Here is a 19234-nt window from a genome sequence, read left to right as displayed (position 1 = left end):
TTATGTGGCTTATTTTTATGCTAGCTTTACTGTCTCTTTAAAAACTTCCCAGAATTCTTCTCCTCCTTGTCCCGCCTACACTTCCTGCCTAGCTACTGGCCAATCAGTATTTTATTTATTGACCAATCAGAGCAACACATTTGACATACAGACCATCCCACAGCACTTCCCCTCTGGGAAGTGGGAGGCTGAGTCAGAGAGACACTGCCAGCTGCCACCATGACAAGCAGCATGTGAAGATGCCGGTAAGCCACGAGCCACGTGGCAAGGTATAGATTTGTAGAAATGGGTTAATTTAAGATATAAGAACAGTTAACAAGAAGCCTGAGCCATTAGGCCAAACAGTTTAAATAATATAAGGATCTTTGTGTTTATTTTATAAGTGGGCTGTCAGACTGCTAGGGCTTGGCGGAACCTGGAGAGAAAACTCTCTAGCTACAGATGGTTTAGGCTTAATACTAGATAGTTGTTATTTTTAACTCAACCCATTTCTATTAATCTATGTATTGCCACATGACCATGGCATTACCAGTCTGCTGGCATGTTGCTCCTTGGGCAGCTGGCTGGCATCACCCAGATTCTGCCCTTCTTCTCTTGTAACTCAGCTTGGATTTCCCACTTGTTTCTATCCTGCCTTGCCATGGGCCAAAGCAGTTTTATTTATCGACCAGTGAGAGGTACACATATTCTCAGCATACAGAAAGATATCCCACAGCAACTCATTTTTACCTTTTTTGGTGGCTGAAGAATTCAGGAAAATAATATTCTAGCTTCACATGAAAATTACATGTAATTCAAAATTCAGTGCTCATCAAGTTTTATGAACACATGGCCTCTTGATTATAGTGGCTTTTGCCTGCATGTGCTGTTGAGTGGCTGTGATGTCCACTATACAGTCTTCCAAGCCCAAGATACCCACCCTCTGGCTCTTTGTATTACTGATCTTAGACTTTCTGATTTCTGTGTTTCCTGACTGCTGACCTTGCTTTCCCTGGGGTGAGACCTGTAACCTCTCACTCAGTTCTCCACTCATGTCCAGGCCTCTTGACTCTATTCTCTTCTATACCTTCAGAGATCCCCCCCCCATTTCATGCACACTGTCCTTATCCTTTCTTGGGGGTGGAGAGATGATGGAGATCTGACTTTTACTGCTGTAGTGAGAGCAGGGTGTACTTATGACTAAAAAAGATTCTGTTCTTAGCTTTGCATGTTTCTCCATCTGTAGGAAGTGGGGCACTAGGTGAGACAAACCCATTGCCATGTAGCACAAGCACCCTCCTTTCTGCAAGTCCCCAGTCCTTTATGATGGTAACTACATGATTCATCATTTACCCTCACAACATAAAGGAAGAAATTATGACAGCCTATGAGACCCACTCCAGGCTGCAGAACAGGGCTCAAAGAGAAAGCCACCGCATAGCAAAACTTAGGACTTTTATCTGAGGGAATTTTTAGGAATGGAATGAATTCACATGCATTCTGATGGTTACTTTCTTTTTTCTGTCATGTTGAGTCTTCCTTAGTCTCTCATATTGGCTTCTCTCTTCCTGTTACACTCATGTTGTTCTCTCTTGTTGCTCCATTTTATTATGTCTTTTTAAAGTTTATATATCCCAAATAATTATTTCAGGCAATATAAGAGTCATAAAAAGGTCACATTACAAAGGTAAAGATTGTTTGTAACTTTTAATTATCTAAGAACACCTACAGCCCTCATTAGGGACTACAGAGTTAAGTTATTTTCTGTAGCCTTGACTAATTAGAACATATTTTCACAAATTGAGGTTAGGAATGGTGCAAGGACTTAGTCATTTGTAAGCTAGCATTAACTGGGCTTTTTATTTACAACCTAGCCAAACAGTTGTGTGACCTTGTGAACTAAAAGATTGGGAATGTTTATCTAAAAAACCATTAGTAAGGCATCTGGTCTCATCTAGAGCTCTTTTGAAGCCTAATATCACCTTATGATGCACAAGAAACCTGTGACTGGCTCTTGGACTCAAATGTTTTTCTAAATTATAAATATGAGCTGTGATATAAAACAGTTCTTTTAGTGGAACTCAATAGGCCCTGACTGTGTCAAAATTATACAGCGTCTTCCTGACAATCCACAGAAAAATGCTCATTAAATCGAGATGCAATCATGAGATAGACACACTACAATACTGGCAATGGGGGACGCCCCACATATAAATACATCATATCAGATAGAGAAGAGCATGTAGCAACAACAATATGGAGGCACAGCATAAGCAAAAGACATTCTGGAGTCTGTATTCTCGTAAGCCTTGCTTGAACAAGACATTCCCATCAGAGAGCTGAACTTCTGGTAGGCTGACCCCTGAATATTAGTTGTCATCTGCTGTTGCTCAGACATGGTCATGGGCAAGAAATACGTTTTTCTTTCATACTTTATTTACATAATGGTATTTAGAAGAAAATTCCTGGCATGTCTGATGCAAGGGAGTCAAATGAGAGTGAAACTGAGGTGCCCCAGAACAGAGATTGTGAACATTGCGGGAAGGAGCTGATGGCAGAAATCACTTGAAAAGGCTCAGTTCCCCTTGGTAATAAACAAGTTAATTAAAATGGCAATCAAAATCAAACCACACACAATAATGAAAATGTGGAGGCCCATGCATGGCTTGACTCTGTAAAGCATCTTAGCTACCCAGCTCACCTCCTGTTCCTTCAGCTCCTGCTTTTGCCTCTCCACCTCCTGCCTCACCTTCGACAGGTAGCACCTATAGGCTTCCTGATGCTCACTCTTGTCACCACTAAGGAACACATGGGCCTGAAGGAAGAGGTCGTTGCTGTAGAAAGAGCCCTCACACTCCTGCTCCAGCCTCCTCACCACGGTCATGAGCTCTGCCAACTGTCCCTGCTGCTCTTCCCCTGAGGCCCTGTTATTAAAGGCACAGTACCTCCTCCCACACTCCTGGACCAGACTGCGCAGGCTGTGGTTGTCAGTGTGGGTCACAAACCCATCCAAGGTCTCATCTGTCAGGTCTTCCTTGTGGGTGAAGAGGATGATCATGTGCTTCATGACTCCTGCCCCAAAGATCTCCTTCACCCTCCTCACGGCCATGGTGTCCTGGGCTGTGAAGCGTCCCAGCTGGGTCACCAGCAGCAGCACATGGGGTCCTGGGGCACACAGCAGGTAGCAGTCTCCAATGTCCTTGTCCATGTCTTGGTTCTGAGCCTTTGACTCAAAGATGGGGGGTGTGTCTACCACTAGGAAGCTCCTTCCCTCCCATGTGCCTATCTCTGCCTGGCTGGTCCTGGTCACCGACTGGGCTCTGAGCCTGGACTCGAATGCTTGTCGGCAGAGGATGCTGTTCCCTGTGGCACTTTTCCCACAGCCAGATTTGCCCACCAGGAGGATCCTCAGCCAGTACGATTCTGCTGCATGGTAGATGTCCCTGCTCCCTGTGGACAAGAGAAGGTTTGTGCCTCACTTAGCGATTCTTCGGGCTTTGACATCATGGGTCCTTGCAAATGTCTCCTGAAATCAATGGTCCTCAGTCCCAGAAAAACAGGTGTCATTCAAATTTTCCCAACTGTTTGCCTATAATTTTAGGTGGTTCTTGGCTTTCATGAAGTCCCTGTTGGGAGCCCATTCTAGAACACATGGGCAGGGGGTGGGACTGCCACAGGAAAGAGAGGCTCTGTTGCATCTGGCTCACAACAAATATGTCAATTCTGAATTACAGGCCCCTGTGCTCTCCCCTGGAGGATGCTCAGGGTATCTCCCCAGAAAACTGGCTGTGAAATAAGTTTGAGTTTAGAAGAGGCAGAGATGAGAAGTCATAAGTGACAAAACAGAGTCACCTCTTTTACCCACAATGTTCCAGACATGCTGTGTAAATGTGCTCAGCGTGTGCCCCCAGAGGTTATTTCAGGTGGATGAGCTGTAGTGACTCACACTCAGGGCCAGCTGATAGCCTAGGAAGCAAAGTGGGATTTGAGACGGGGGACAATGACAGTTAATACCAGGTCAAAGTTGGGAAATGATACAGAGTGGGCCACTGACGAAGGGTAGAAGAGAAGATGGTTAGAAACACTTAGAAGTAGACATGCTAAAAAAGTCATCTACTTGGCCGGGTATGGTGATATTTTATTTGTGCTGAAATGTATTTGTATGTTAATAAAGTTGCCTGGAGATCAGAAGTCACAGCGAGCCATAAGCAGGAGTCAGAAGGTGGTAGCACACGCCCTTAATCCAGTCACATGGCAGGCAGAGTCTCTGTGGTCAAGGACACATCCAAAGCAAGGTGACCTGAACTTTTAATCCAAGTACCAACCACAGAGACCTGGAGGTCTATATAGACAGGCAGTGATGAGGAAATCATGTGGTTGGGTTTAGAGCCAATGAGAAGGCAGAATAGAAAGACATTAAAAAGACAGGACACAGGAGAAGGTCTCTTTCTCAGGGGAAGGACGGCAGTGAGTGGTAAGATAATGTGGTCTTAGCTCTTGGCTACTGCCTTGATCTCTGGGCTTTTAACTCTGCATTTGTCTCTGTGTTTCTTATTTAATAAGACCGTTTAGAATTTCATCTATAGCCGGGTGTGGTTCAGGGCCCATAGCAAAAGGAATGCTGGAGGGACACCATGAAGCCAAGAGCTCAAATCTCCAGCATTGAAGGGACGAGGATCTGGGGCTGTCTTATGAGCCCAAATGAATTCTAAGTGCACTGTAGACACCTAAAACTCTATCATTTTGGGGGAAAGCTGGGGTGTGGCTCAGTGGTAGAGTGCCCATTCGACACAAATGAGGCCCAGGGTTCAGTTCTCAGTATCACAGAAAACAAAAATCCATTTTATTCCTTTGACTCTGTGCTGGTTTTTCCTTTCCCTTAGTGTTTTGGGGGAAACAATCCCTTTAGGGGACCTTTCTTTTCTTTCTTTCATTTCTTTTTTCTTTTCAGATGAGAAAAAGGAGAAACTATGTCACTATTTAGTTCCAGACCCTTCTAATTCTGAGTGCATGTCAGAGTCATGTTTCCCCATATTGTGTGGAGGAGAGTGACACAGTGGAGTGTGTGTACTTGTGCACACACATGTGAGCATGTGTGTGTTTGAAAGCATATGTGTCTTTGTGTATGTGTGTCTCTGAATGTGTATGTATGTATGCATATGTGTACATGAAAACAACAGCAGCTTGTATGTAAGAGATTTGGAGACATGGGGAAAAAACAGCATTGCCTCTTTCTTCTTGATCTTAACTGAGTGTCTGAACCTTTTGTGTGGTGGGATGAGGGACAGTGACTCCCTCCCCTTCTCAATCTCTTTAGGACCTTGGTGCTTTCTTACCTTCAACTATAGTTCCATATGTGCTCTTCTGAAGGCCTTCCATTCTCTTCTGGAACCAAAACAGGCAAGAAGTTAAAGTCAGGTCCACATGGGAACTGGTAAGACACTTGGACTCAGGTGACTCAGGATAACGGTCCGCACACGGTCATTTCCAATGCTAACTCTCCCAGCATTGTTCACACATCTGTAAGTAACTGACACTATGCTCGTCGCAGCATAGTGTGCTGTTGCTTTCCCTCACTCACGGGAAAGCAGATGTTCTGCTACGGATGGACTGATTATCTCCACCAAGCTGAAAGTGTAAAATGTGGGAAGCATTCTTCTATGGGCAAGAACTAGACTTAAAAAACATACAAACAAACCCAAACTGAACCATATAGATGAACCTGCCAGGATAGAGAAAATAATTGCTGTGCTATGAATAACACATTTTTGTTTGTTTAAAGTACCAGGCATTTCCAGCATGCAGAAATGTTCCAGAGGCAAAGAGGCAAATACAACATGCTTCCCTGGGGGCGGATAGAATGGAGAATGGCCACTCCTCCGAGGACTGGCCTGAGAGGAAGGAGGGCAGGAGTGGCTGACAAGGCTTCCGCCCCCCACACGCCTGGAGAGAGTGTGTGTACCACGTACCATGATGGAAAGAGCCAACACTCAGGACAAGATCAAATTCCCACTGGGAGTTTAACCAAGCATCTTCCCTGCGTGGCTCTGAGGTACTGCTCTGTCAAATAATCATGGTTTTTATATTTTAGCACATTCAGCCAGAAACTGGAGCAACCACGGCATAAATATCCTGTCCAAAAGTGGTGTAATGTTGTGTCGCTGGTTTTTGGTGGAATGAAAAGAGAAGCATTCAGTAGGAAGGGCTAGCCTGTGACACCAGCCACCCTGCGTGAACTCTTGGCTCATGTTAGTCAGCTGGGTTTTAAAAGCTTATAGTTTTAAAATGTACTTGTACTTGAAGGAATGCACATGGAAAAATAGAATTTTAAAAAATAGATAAATAGTAACAATAAATCTTAGAATAAACATAGAATAATAACAAGAATAAAAACAAGTAGCCGCCATTTGCACCGAACGAACATAAATGGTCTGCTGGTCTCCTGCAGTTGCACCATCTGGTTAAAAATTAAAACATCACAGACGTACTTCATGGGTTTCAGTTTGGTTGTTTTTCTCCCAATCTCCTGTCTCATTCTCTCATTCTGGCCTTCACAGCAATCAGTATTTTGACACTTTTATGTGTTTGAGTACTTGCATATGTATTTACATCTTTAGATAATTCTCAGTCCTGTTTTTGCATGTTAAACTTCTACATATATGCCATTTTTACATCTTGTTCATTTTTTATTAATAGACATCCAAACTGTTCTGAAATCATTTTTTTTCACAACAAAGAATGCTATAAGGTAATCCTCATAGGTACCGCTTGGCACTCCTGTTGAACAGTTCATCTGGGGTACACATTTTCTGCTAGCTAGATATGGCCCGGTTTAACTCTTAAGTGGGTCAAGTCAGCTCCTGCTTACCCCAGTATCTCAGGAAACCCCCAAATCTCCATAGGTGTTGCATGGTGGCACACTGCATTTTGATCACCCTTCTGGACACAGGACTGGTCATGGACTGAATTGAAAGCATGGCATGGCTTATGTGCTATGCATAGCACTTCTGCTATTTTGTCTTTCACAATTTTATTTTGCAAAGAAAAAAATGGCTTTTCTTGGACTTCTTCATAAAAGCCCATCAAGTCTTTTCACATTTTCAGAATATCTTAAGACATCTCCCTCTCCTCCTCTGCCCCCCTTCTCTTCCTCTTTCCTGCTCTGCCTGTCCACCTCCTCACTCCCCCCTCCACCTCTTCTTCCCACCGAACTCTTCTCCACCCCCTTCCTTGCACCCAGAGAAGAGCAGCCCTCTCGTGACCATCTCTTAGGTAACATTCTTATCACCGTAAGCTGTGGCCTAGTCCTTATGAAAATCCTTCAAGTCATAGAACGCTGTTTCTGCTGAAGGTCGGAGACTGGAATGTGAAGGATATGGTGTCAGTGTTGACGAAACTGAGCTTCCCCACCGTGACAATCCTCTGCAGACACTCATCATGTCCAGGTTTCCTGCATGCGCATTTTTGTCTTGTGTTCCCTGTGCTGTTATTGACAGGCCACTGGAATTTTTATTAAAGTTACATGAGCTGCCCAGAGCCATACATTTACCTTATGCTAACTCTCCCCAAATGGCTCCCTTTGTCTGCGTCGGCTCTTGGATTTCTCAGCCAGTGGGGAGATGGGGAGGTCATCTCCCCCCTGGAACCCTCTGTACGATGCCGCTGTCCCATGCTTTAGACACAAGCCAGTACTGATCGCTGGAAGTCTCTCCAGAATCAACCCAGAGAACTGTGCTTCGATTTCTAAGTTCATGCTTTCACAAAACAAAAATACCACTGTGCCCCCCAAAAGAATTACTCAAAGATAAGACTGCATTGGGGGGTCTGTTCTGTTTTGAAGGATTTCAGTTAGAACCTGACTTGGTTCTCAGTGCCCCTCGCATGTGTACAATGTGGCGGTCACAACCAAACTCATCAACACTAGCAGGGACGTTTTCTGAATCAGTTTCTGAAAAATCCGACAGACTACAGGAGACATATGTCCCGCTAAGAGACCAATTTGTTGGTAGAGATGAACAAATGCCCAGAGGTGAGACAGGGAGCAGGCGATGGAGACCCAAAAATGAATCACAGACCAAACAGGAGAGACTGACAACAGCCTAGGAGAAGAAGGGGGAGGGCAGGAGCGTGTGATGGACGTGAAGAGATGTGGCTGCTGAGCCTGCAGAGCACACACAGTCGGGAGAGCGAGAATGGACGGAGGTTTCTCCTCCAAAAGGAAAATTCTGCTAATTTCCCACAGTGTGGGTGCAGAGGCCATGGGAGATCGGAGTGTGCCCACGGCAGCGGCTGACAAGGGGCAGGCATTACTCAGGGAGAAAAAGGCAGAAGCAAACGCACACGATGAACATTCTCGTCTAGAAGCAGCCAAGCCACTTTATCACGACGCTTCATTTTACCCAGCAGTGAGAACGCAGCTCAGGGAGCTGCTTTCTGAGAGACAGTCTTTTTGTCTTCCTTATTCTCGGGTACCAGGCTGGCAGCTATGACTCGGGGCAAAGCAACTGATGCACAAGCTTGACTTTGAGGCCCAGAACTCGAGTGAAAATCTGGAGATGCTGGCCTGCATCTGTAATGCCAGCCGTGCTCACAGTGAGGCAGCCGGTGGAGATGGGAGAGCTGGCCAGAAGCTGTGGGGCCAGCCAGGCCACGGTGCGGCAGAAACAAGAGGCTGTTCACACCAAGTAGAAGGGTAGAAATTACTTCAGAAAGTTGTCCTCCGACCTCCACAGCTGTCCTGTGGCACCAGTGTGCGCCTGTGCTCCCTCAAACAACTAAAAACAAGCACAAACATTTTCACTGGTATCCACCCCACCCCTCTGCCCCTCCCCTGTTCCTTTATGTCCAGGTACTGGAGTCCCAGGGCAGGTTAGTGACCAAGGGTCCCGGAAGCAGCACCCTCTCCTGTAAGGTTCAGCTGACAAGGGTAGAGTGTTCATGTGAGTTGTGAACTCAAGCTGTTGACCTACCGCAGTGTCTTGGGATGTGTTATGGGAAAGGTATGAGCTACCCAGGGCTGTAAAAGAATTTGGTGGTTTTCAGAACAACATCATAAGATAGAATTCACTGACTGGTCTTCTAGGGAAGAACTGGATCATGAGGAAGAGAACATGGAGATTCCACCCAGGCCTCAACAATCTATCCTGATATCCTGTCTGGCCTGAGTGGGCTTTGAGGAGTCTGGGCTAAAACGGAGAAGTGTGCGCCACCTGCTGGGGAGCTTGGGGAAAGCCTGTGGGTGCTGGGACTTGAGTTTCTCAGGTTTGAGAAAGACACAGGAAATGGGGTGGAAAGCCCCAGCATCCTCATAGGCCCAGGGACGATGGCATGGAAATTTCAGGGTTCTGTCCCACCATATGCTGTCGCTGATGCTCACTTCACTGTCCAGGGCACCCAAAGTACCAGAGCTCCCCTGAGGACCCGCTAGAGAAAAGCAGAGCGACTCCCCGGGGGTCCTCCCAGCCCCTAAGTGGCTGTCAGAGCCATGGTGGGTTCCTCCTTACCTGGGCCGGCGGCGGCGGTGGGGCTGCCTCCAGTCACCAGTGTGAGTCCCTTGTAGGCAAGTGGGGGACCTGTGCCCGCTGCGTGATGCTCTCACAGAAAGACCACTTGCAGAGCCATCAATCCAGTCAGGAAAAGAAGAACGCCACTGTGACACAGCACACACCACTGCCCTGCAGCCTGCCCTCCAAAGTCGGTGGGAAGGCCTTGAACGACCTGACATCCGCCAGAACACAGCACAAGTGCTGTGGTGAATGGCCGCTTCCTGTGGAAAGCTGTCACCCTGCCCTACTCACTTCCCCTGCAGGAAGGTATGAATACACACAGCATTGGGAGCCAGGCTCCGGGAAGTGGGGGACAGCCCCCTCCCCCGGGTTCAAGCAGGCCTTCTTGTGACTGGAAAGTGCTGGGGCCACAGATTTCCCCATTAGCACTCAGGGTAAGAATCTGCACTCCCCCCAAGCCCCTGGGCTCCGCGTCACCAGCTTTGGATCCCCTAAACAGGGGCAGAAAAGCACTGCTGGTCCCAGAGGACCTGGACAGCCCCTTTCAAAGCACAGCTGAGCTCAGACCTGAGACTGGGTGCTGGCTGCCTCTTCTCTGCCATGTGACAGGGCTATAGATGGTCATTGTGGAGTTTCTCGCCTATGGGAAGTTCAGATGGACTGGGAGCAGGGCGAAGCATTTCCTTTACCTGATGGCACCTGTTAAGTATTGAGCCTTGAGCATAAAACACAGCTCTGGCTTATACAGGTTCTCATCTCAGAGAATTCCCCATGATGCTGTCTGTTGGCGGGCAAGTGTGCTTGACTTTAGATTATGAGCACTAGGATTTCAAGGGGTCTGGGGAGGTGACACACTAAGAGACTGGAGAGAGAGAGAGAGAGAGAGAGAGAGAGAGAGAGAGAGAGAGGAGAGAGAGAGAGAGAGAGAGAGAGAGAGAGAGAGAGAGAGAGAGAGGAGACCAGTTAGGTACAGCCTTCTGCAGCATTTGAGAAGATATAACTCAAGCTGAGCATGGTGGCTTGTTTGTCAGGGGGCTGAAGCAGGAGCATTGCCTTGAGTTAGAAGACAGCCTAGGCCACTGAGTCAGACAGGCTAACAAGAAGCCATAGCTCTTCCTCAAGAGGATGGGGTAGCACCCTGTATGGGTGTCATCGTCCTTTATCCTGAATTCCGTAATGACCAGCTGTGTCTGCTCTCCAGCAGGATTCAGCTGTATCTGGTTTTACGTTTTGTCTTTATCCAGAGGGAAGTAAGTTTCTCACATCCTTAGGACGAGAAGAAGTTCTGCAATAGGAGGAAAGAGCTGTGCAGCCAGGCTTCAACCTAAGAGAGATTTTTAAAAGATCTACATTTCAAAGCAAAGTGGGGAGGAAGGACAAAGGTTCCGGGGGGGAGGGGTTGTTGTTGTTTGTTTGTTTGTTAAGAAAGAAAGAAAAGGGAAAGAGAAAGAATTCTGAGGGGTGGCTCTGCTCTTGTTGGAGAGAATTTTTTCTTGTTTTGAGTTTTATTCACCCCTTGGCTTTTACATTTTCAAGCAGTTTCAACCCAGTAGACAGTGACAGTGCTGGGTGGGTAGGGGTGAGGAAATCATCGGGCCATGATCCATCCTGACAGGCTGTAGCTCTTCAGACAGGGCCAGACTCTCAGAAACCTCAGAGTTCACGACTCTTCTCTCATTGTTCCTGTTACTTATGGAAGCAAAATTCCAGACCCTTTGCTTTGGTTTGAACAAGGAAGGAAATCTCTGGCCAGCTTATGTCACTAGAGATCTCTGTGGAAGGGAGGGCAGGAGGACTGTAAGAGCCAGAGGTGGTGGGTGACTGCAAGAGAACAGTTTACCAGACACAACAGGGCGGTGCACAGAGGAGCTCACACAGGCTGCGACCGCATGCGCAACACCTGAGCAAGGGCAAGCCAGACAAAAACCTCCACTCCAGCCCAGAAGCTATTCACGAGTTACAACACCCGGGAGAAGGAAAATCGATTTTCTTCAAGGAGATGACACCGGACATGTCAATCACATCCCAGGGCAGGCCTCATGCTCAGGAGTACTTGGCCAACAAATCCAACTTCATGTTGTTGTTAAGGCATTAAAAAAACATCAAGTTCAGAGGGGATGGAGGTGGGGAGGATTTGGGAGGACTTACTTGGGGAAAGTGAGAGAATATGACCAAAATATATTCTATGGAATTATCAAAGAATAAATATAAAAAAGAAAAGAAAACACTCGTTCTTTTTGTGCTGTGATTTTGTCCCCATTTACAAGCTACCAGGTGTATTCACTATTTCAAGGGAAGAATGCCCCACAGAGACGATGTAAATGTCTAAAGGAAGCTTTAGTTAGACAAATTTATTTTTAAAACTCTGAATGCACACAGTTAAAGTTGAGGCTCATCACCTCCGACCCTTTGCAAAGCTGTTGTCGTGTTCCCCGTACTGTGAACTCCGAGCAGAGTTCGAAGTAAAAATCAATTTTTATAAGATTTCCTTCCTAGATATAACATCTTCTAAGACCAGCGTTATCTGCTATCCTGGTCCCCGATGGCCTGGTGCATCATTCTGTGGTACAGTACGCAGATCAGGATGGCCACACCCAGGAAGATAATCATGCCCCGTCTCCTGCTTGGCCAGTGGGGTATCATCCATTTCCACAGCCCAGTTAGCAGCCTGGTGGGCAGGGGCCTCCGCATCCGTGCTGCCACCATCTCTGCCACCTTGGTGAGTTGGTCCTGGGGGTCAGCGCCCCGCAGGGTCCTCACCAGATCGTACACTTCGTTGGTGTAGTACGCGCCCCCGTGCTCCCTCACCAGCCCCGCGACCAGGCCCAGCAGCTGTTCAGCTTGTTCCTCGAGCTCCTGGCCGGTGGCGCGGTTGTTCAGGGCAAACACGCGGCCCCCGCATTCGGCCACCAGCTCCCGCAGCGCACGGTTGTTCGTGAAGCGCACGTAATCCTGCAGAGGCTCTCCAGCCAGGTCCTCCTTGCGTGTGAACACCACAATGGTCCGCGCCATCACCTTCTCCCCAAACACCCTCTTCACCCCGGCCAGCGCCTGGCTGTCCTGAGCGGTGAAGCGACCCAGCTGGGTGACCAGCAGCAGCACATGCGGCCCAGGCGATGACAGTAGGAAGCAGCGGGCTGTCTCCATGCACGCGGGGTCGGTCTGAGAGACCTCAGAGCTGAAGATATCTGGGGTGTCCACCACCTCCACGTGCCATTTGGCCCACTTCCTGCTGGCCCAGGAGCAGGCTTTGGTGACAGGCACAGCCCCCAGCTTGGAAAGGAAGTACCCCTGGCCCAGGATGCTGTTACCTGTGGCACTCTTGCCGGTCCCGGTCCTGCCTACCAGGATGAGCCTCAGTAGGGGCACCCGTGGGGCCCGTGAATCCTCCTCTGAGCCTGAGGACCAGATATGGCAGCATTGAGTCAGAGTCATGGCTTTTCCCTGGGACTCACCTGTGGTCTAGCCTTCACACAAAAGGGAAGGACCCACAGTGCCTGCTCCCCTAGGAAGCTTGGTGCTCCCATCTGCTTTGGGCTCTCAGAGCTCAGGCCCCTCCCCATCTTTCCTCTCTGCATTTGGATTCTCTGTGCACCTGCGGATGCTCCTGCTGCATTTCAGAAAGTGCTCATCATAACTCTGGGTCCACCAGGGTCTCTGGTCCTGCACACACAGGCTGACCTGATGCTGATCTGACCCTCATGTTCCCCCCAGATGCTGGCCATTGAGCACAGGGGAGCCCCTCAGTCCCAGACACGGGTTGAATCACAGCCCACCAAGTGCTCCTTGTGTAAGGGCAGGGAGTGCTCAGTCTAGGACATAACTCTTCTGCAAAAGCAGAGATAATGTGGGGCTTTCAACTGGGTTGTTAGAGAGTGAGAGAAGAGAGCTCACCCTCATCCCTCATCCTCCTCTCTTGTCTGAAGCTGGCTCCCTAAAGAGAATGCCCCCCTTTTAGATAATATTTTATTACATTTTATTTATGAGGAAGTTATACCGCCATGTCCTCTGGAGGCTAAAGGTCAAGTTTCAGGAGGCAGTTCCCTCCTCCCATCATGTGGACTCAGGAGCTGAAATCAGCTCATCAGGTTTGGCTGCTTGTGCCTTTACCCACAGCCATCTCCCTGATCCCCCAAATACTAAATACCCACTTAGTCCCCTGTTCTGGAGACCTGGTGAGTGAGGCTCACTCCACTGCTGGATTTCCCATCCTCTGTGTCATCTTTGTGGAGACCAGTAGGTTTAGGATCCTCCTTCATGCTTAGGAACCAGTGACAGGCTGGTCAAAGCTCTGAGTTTCTCTCAGCAGGACAGAGACACAGCCAAATGCAGGACCCAGGCCCTGCTTTTTCATCCCAGGGGCTTCCAGACCTGAGGAAGCTCCACCCACTTCTTACCCTGAGCTCCCACACCAGCCAGGACACCTAGAGAGAAGGGCTCTTACCATAGGTGCTTTCCTCGTCTCTTGCCATCTTCCTCCCCCCCACGCGTCTCAGAGGACTCTCAGTTCCGATTTCCTCATCCATGTGCTCATTCCTGCAAACAGGCAACAACACCCAAACACAACGTCAGGCAGAGTCCAGGGAACAGGAGACTTCAGGGAGACAAAGTAAGGCTTTCGTCTACAAGGAATTGAACATGCAGGTGTGTGCTTTGGGGGACAGGTGGGTGTCTAGAGATATGGTGGGTGCCTTTTGTCCACCATAGTAAAATCTGCTATTTCTTCTTAGAGATAGCATCTGGATTTTGAAGAACAGCTTCTGGGGAGCCCAGAAAGATGGCCGCAGTGCTGGCTGGACAACCTGAGCTTGCTTTCCTGACCCCTGTAAAGGCAGATGGAGAGGACCAACTCCACAAGTTATCCTACCCGTTTCTGAGCCCTTCTATTTAAGCAGCTTCCCTTCCACCAAAGATGCTCTGACTGCAACGCTATTCGATAGAGTCAAGCGCTCTCTGGTCCCATGTGCCTGATCCCAGGAGTCTCTAAGCACAAAAGCACGTGTCCCCTCAGTCTGCTGCGCCAGTCTCATTCCAGCTAACAGGCCTCCGCCCGTGGCTGCACAGACACCAGATTCAGCCTCTCCAGCCCTCTCTGGCTTTTCTCTGGTGAGAGCTTTGCTCCCACGTTCTTTCTGAGCATTTCTCTGCATTTCTCCATCATTTCAGAATCTCTTTGTGTCCATTGTGGGTGATGTGTTTCCTCCCACACTCCCTCCTCTGGACACCACACACTGAGAAATGGAAAATGTTAACTCAACAGCCTGAGGGGCTTTGGGACAGGTTGGGTTAACACACTCCCTCTCTCTCCCCAAAGTCTTTAGTAGAATGCACTGTGTGGTTCTGTGTCACTGTTCTGGATGCAGAAATCGACAAATTCCCATAAACGATGCAGAAACGAAGAAACAACCATAAGACTGAGGGCAAGAATCAAGACTTCTGCAGGAGCTTGAAGACCTTGTCCTGGAGAAAAAAAACGAGGAAGTGTGTGCTGGACACCAGGGGTCTCCAGGGGAGGCCACCAGGACTCCCCAGAGTTCATAGTGAAAGCAGATGTTATTTTCAATGGTTTTGAAGAGAAAAATAAACACTGGGTAAGATCTTGGGTGGCAGATGGTTTTTATTATCTGGAAATATAAAGCATGAATGATTCTATGTGCTTAAGAGAACTCAAGAGTCATCTGGTTCCTTGCCTCCAGGCTTGATGTTTCTCAAAAATATTTAGGTGTTCCCCTCAACATCACATTTCTTGGACCCATCCCCAGCGGTTCTGGTACAAGTGGCACATTTCTCATGAAGTTAATCCACATCCAGGTTTGAAAACGAGCTATTTCATAAGCTCTTCATTGTAGACATAAAGAAACCAAGGTCCCTGCAGTTGGAGTGGGACAAACTTGAATTAGGAAGCAAAGGTTTAAATGCTAGGTGGGGACAGGGCTTGATGACCAAGTTCCACTCTCTGAGGTCCGTTACAGCCCCACTCCTACAGGTAGTGAGGATAAGAGACTTCAGAGGGGCGCAGACTGGGCACATAGAGACTGGCCTCAAAAGAATGGTTTGTAGGGACCCAGAAGGATCTCTGGCCTTCGCTGCATGTGCAGTTTGAGAAACGGTGTCTTCTAACCTGCGCTTTGTTCCTGGAAGGGAGTCTGGAACAGATTTCTCTTACCGGATGAAAGAAGTGTAGGAAGAAACAAGTCTGCTCCTCAAGAATGTGTGTACTCCTAAGACTTCCTCCAACTTTGCTCAAGGTGAAACCCAGACCATCTCTCAAGCATCTGGAAGTTTGCTCTTGTCTGTGCTGCATGTCTGGTGTGTACCTGCGTGGTGCTTTGTAAAATGCGGTGGGTAGGCAGCAGATACTTGGGTCTCGCAGCCCAGCCCCCTCTCCACCCCAGCTCACAGGCTCAGGCTCACCTTTCTTGGTGATAGACTCTGAAGTGGCCCAGAGAAGCCCCAGCCTCCTGCCTTCCCTTCAGCTGTGAGTGCAGAAGTCTCTGTGCCGAGGGCTGAGCGGAGAGGAAGTCACTGAGCTGCCTGGGTCTCAGAGATCAGGAAACTGAGAGAAAGGCCGGATGATGATGGCTTAAAGAGACAGAAACATTTTCCCAGTTTGTATCCCCTTGATCTCTTTTGCTGTCTTACTTCAAGTACTATATTGAATAAATATGGGGAGAGTGGACAGCCTTGTCTTGTTCCTGATTTTAGTGGAATTGCTTTGAGTTTCTCTCCATTTAATTTGATGTTGGTTGTTGGCTTGCTGTAAATTGCCTTTATTGTGTTGGACTGGCTTATCCCAGTGATCAGATCAGTGAATACCCTAACTGTCACCATAGAACTTTTCTCTAGTGACTGATGGAAGCAGATGCAGAGATCCACAGCCAAACACCAGGAAGAGCTCCAGGAGTCCAGTCAAAGAGAGAGAGGAGGGATTCTATGAGCAAGTGCATCAAGATCATAATGGGGAAACATGCAGGGATGACCAAACCAAACCAGAGGGAACTCATGAAAGTTGGATCAATGGCTGTGGAGTCTGCATGGGACTGGACTAGGCCCTCTGCATGGCGAGACAATTGTGTAGCTTGATCTGTCTCAGCATGAAGACTAATTTATAGTAAGAGAAACTCTTAAAGAACAAAAGAGAACTGAAGATTAGCAGGAACCAATTCTAGGATAGAGTGAGACCTCAGGTCCCAGATCTTCCTTCCATTCCTTAGCTATGGAAGGAAGCTTTGGGGGGGGGCACCCTGGCGGTAGGATCTGAATCCATCCCTAGTGCATGAGCAGGCATTTTGGAGCCCACTACCTATGGTGGGACACCTTGTGCAGCCTTGAGGCAGAGGGAGGGGCTTGGACTTGCCTCTACTGGATGTGCCTCCTCATAGGAGGCCTTGCCTTCTTGTGGGGGGAAGTGGGAGGTGGGTTGGGAGTGGGAGGCTGGGGGGGGGGGGGAGGAGGGAAGAGGGAGATCTTTGATTGGTGTGTAAAATGAATGAAAAAATTGTCTTAAAAAAAAAAAGAACCATTTTCCATGCAGTTGTGGTCTTGGCATTTCCTCTATGGAATCCATCACTGTGACCAAGGGGTGCCTGTGTCCAGCAGGGTCAGCAGCATCAAACATGCTGCCATAGCTAAGGAATGGAAGGAAGATCTGGGACCTGAGGTCTCACTCTATCCTAGAATTGGTTCCTGCTAATCTTCAGTTCTCTTTTGTTCTTTAAGAGTTTCTCTTACTATAAATTAGTCTTCATGCTAAGACAGAGAATGACAAATTTAAGGCCATTCTAGGGTACTTAAGAAGACCCCATCTCTCCGGGCATACCTTTAATCTCAGAACTTGATGGGCAGAGGAAGGTGGATGAGTTTGAGGCCAGAGCTGTTACAAAAGAAAAAAACCCTGTCTCAAAAACAAACAAACAAACCAAAAACAAAGGGAAAATAAAGATCCCCATCTCAAAACAAAACATCAAAGGTTAGGGGTGTGTAACTCATTGATAGAACATTTACCTGAGTGCACAAGGTCCTGGGTTATATACCCAGTACTGAAGTAACAAAATAAAACTTTAAAAGAATAGAATACCTAATATCACTAAGACTGATATTGCTTATTAGTAATTAATTTTTAAATCAGTGCATACACACTTTGTTCATTCCTATTTCACTAAATGAAGATTATTTTCATCAAAATATAAGTTATTTTAAAAGGTCTTTTAATGGTGATTGGGGTAATTGCATGTTTTCTTTTGATCTATTAATATTGTAAACTATGTTATACCTATGTGTGTATTTATGCATGTGTGCATGTATATTTGTGTGCATGTGTGTGCTCTCATGAGCTTGTGTGTGTGTATGTGTGTGTGCACTCATGTGCTTGTGTGTGCATGTGTGTGTGAAGATCAGTTCCAAGGCTTGTGGACTACTGATGTGGAGACAGAATGATGATGAAAGAAGCTGCTAGGGACTCATCTTGAGATCTACGGAAGAAAGAAGCAAAGCACAGGATTGGCCAAAGACAAGTTAGACTGAGACTCAGTCACGACAAATGGTGACTTCAGGAAGGCACTCTACAGTTTGCACAGACCTTGAGATTGAACAAGAGGAGACTGGACTCTAATTCTATCAGCCAGGTATTGGATGTAAATTTCCCCTGGAGAAAATGCCTCACCTTAGAGGCATCTCTCTTCTGCGGATGCCAGCCTCTGGGCAAGGGTGACAGCCAGTGGAGACTGCCAGTGGTCAGCTGGAGGAGGGAAAGGCCCTCTCTGAGCTGTCCCTACAGGCTGGGCATGCTGCTATAATTTCTCTTGCTCCATGCTTTCAACCTCTGTCTCAGCACAGCTTTAAAGATGTACCTAACAAGCACAGACATGTCCAAGTCTAGGGAGACTGAGGCAGGAAGTATCAAGAGTTTAAGACCAGCCTAGGCAGCTTAGTAAGTCCCTGTCTCAAAATAAAAACTAAAAAGGGGTCCGGGGAAATACCTCAGTGGCCTAATACTTACCTAACACGTGTGCGACCCTAGGTTCAGTCCTCACTAGAGAGGCTGGGAACCCCCTCAAGGAAGCTTCTTCTTGACCCACCTCTCCACTCTTGCCCTTGTGATACTCAGCTTAGAAGGAACATTTTCCCTGTGTTCTCCACCATCTAGCCATGTGACCGTAGAAGTGGACCAATTCAAGACAGAAGTGAGGAAGAAGAAACAGACCACGGCTAAAGCCAAAGAGCAGGCCTTCTGTGAACTACTGAATTCACGATACATTTTATTCTTGCGGTTTACAGCAATTCTGGGAAATGATTCAGACCACAGACATATGAAGACATTATTGACTACTGTCTTGTGGTTTCTTGCACAGTCCTTGTTTGTGAAGAATTTCTGCTTAACCAAGCATTCTGCAGTGACGCCGATGTTCCCAGGCTTCATGAGGCTATGAGGTTTTGCAGTGTGGCTGGAGTGATGGGGAGAGGATACTCTGCACATTTTAGTTCATGAGATTAAATATTGCCCTCACGTGGCCTGTGGTTACCATTTGAGCGGAAGTTATCATATTTATTTTCTTCTCCGTTTTCGTTTTCAGTGCTGGGGATTGAACCCTGGGCCCAGCACATGCACGCTAGGCAGGTGCTGTAGCAGTGAGCTGTATCTCTGGCCATCTTTTTACCTCTCACTATAAGACAATGTCTCACTAAGTTGCCCAAGCTAGCCTTGAATTTGCTCTGTAGCTGAGGCATCCCTTCAGCTTGCCATCCTCCTG

General features: G+C 47.6%; 2 protein-coding genes and 1 long non-coding RNA gene across 16 annotated transcripts; 1 reads left to right on the top strand and 2 right to left on the bottom strand.

Annotated features, from left to right (window-relative positions):
• Positions 1-1667: 1667 nt before the first annotated feature.
• Positions 1668-13948, bottom strand: LOC114700096 (GTPase IMAP family member 5-like). 13 transcript variants are annotated; one of them, XR_005091077.1, is made up of 5 exons: positions 9483-10369; positions 8683-8753; positions 5316-5364; positions 3832-3945; positions 3343-3429 (listed from the first exon to the last, which is right to left on the bottom strand). XR_005091077.1 is itself a non-coding variant. In XM_037203715.1 (4 exons), the coding sequence occupies exons 3-4, from the start codon at positions 5356-5358 to the stop codon at positions 2555-2557; spliced, it is 918 nt and encodes a 305-aa protein (XP_037059610.1). In that variant the 5' UTR covers positions 5359-5364; positions 8949-8995; positions 9483-10067; the 3' UTR covers positions 1668-2554. The 13 variants fall into 13 exon arrangements, 7 of the variants coding, with proteins under 7 accessions (XP_037059610.1, XP_028735421.1, XP_037059608.1 ...); XM_037203715.1 differs by lacking the exons at positions 3832-3945; positions 8683-8753 and adding an exon at positions 8949-8995 and having other exon boundaries at positions 1668-3429; positions 9483-10067; XM_028879588.2 differs by lacking the exon at positions 3832-3945 and having other exon boundaries at positions 1668-3429; positions 9483-10067.
• LOC114700095 (GTPase IMAP family member 1-like) lies at positions 11822-16047 on the bottom strand. 2 transcript variants are annotated; one of them, XM_028879581.2, is made up of 3 exons: positions 15900-16047; positions 13930-14021; positions 11822-12883 (listed from the first exon to the last, which is right to left on the bottom strand). In XM_028879581.2, exons 2-3 carry the CDS (start codon positions 14009-14011, stop codon positions 12006-12008), a joined length of 960 nt encoding a protein of 319 aa, XP_028735414.1. In that variant the 5' UTR covers positions 14012-14021; positions 15900-16047; the 3' UTR covers positions 11822-12005. The 2 variants fall into 2 exon arrangements, with proteins under 2 accessions (XP_028735414.1, XP_037059612.1); XM_037203717.1 differs by lacking the exon at positions 15900-16047 and adding an exon at positions 15652-15893.
• Positions 14021-15084, top strand: LOC119087607. The gene is made up of 2 exons (XR_005091082.1): positions 14021-14129; positions 14216-15084. It is a non-coding gene; the product is annotated as an uncharacterized LOC119087607 (long non-coding RNA).
• Positions 16048-19234: the final 3187 nt, after the last annotated feature.

The sequence above is a fragment of the Peromyscus leucopus genome, chromosome 3, assembly GCF_004664715.2.
Source record: "Peromyscus leucopus breed LL Stock chromosome 3, UCI_PerLeu_2.1, whole genome shotgun sequence".
Classification (NCBI taxonomy): domain Eukaryota; kingdom Metazoa; phylum Chordata; class Mammalia; order Rodentia; family Cricetidae; genus Peromyscus; species Peromyscus leucopus.
This window is presented reverse-complemented; position numbering and strand designations above follow the sequence as displayed.

Excerpts from the sequence above, each read along its gene's own strand:
- LOC114700096 (XM_037203712.1), bottom strand. The coding sequence starts at position 8,373 with ATGAAGCGTCGTGATAAAGTGGCTTGGCTGCTTCTAGACGAGAATGTT. Across the intron at positions 5,365-8,319 it reads TAGACGAGAATGTTCATCGT|AAGAGAATGGAAGGCCTTCA; the intron begins GTGCGTTTGCTT and ends TTTTGGTTCCAG. Across the intron at positions 3,430-5,315 it reads ATATGGAACTATAGTTGAAG|GGAGCAGGGACATCTACCAT; the intron begins GTAAGAAAGCAC and ends TCTTGTCCACAG.
- LOC114700095 (XM_028879581.2), bottom strand. The coding sequence starts at position 14,011 with ATGGATGAGGAAATCGGAACTGAGAGTCCTCTGAGACGCGTGGGGGGG. Across the intron at positions 12,884-13,929 it reads AGACGAGGAAAGCACCTATG|GCTCAGAGGAGGATTCACGG; the intron begins GTAAGAGCCCTT and ends TCTGGTCCTCAG.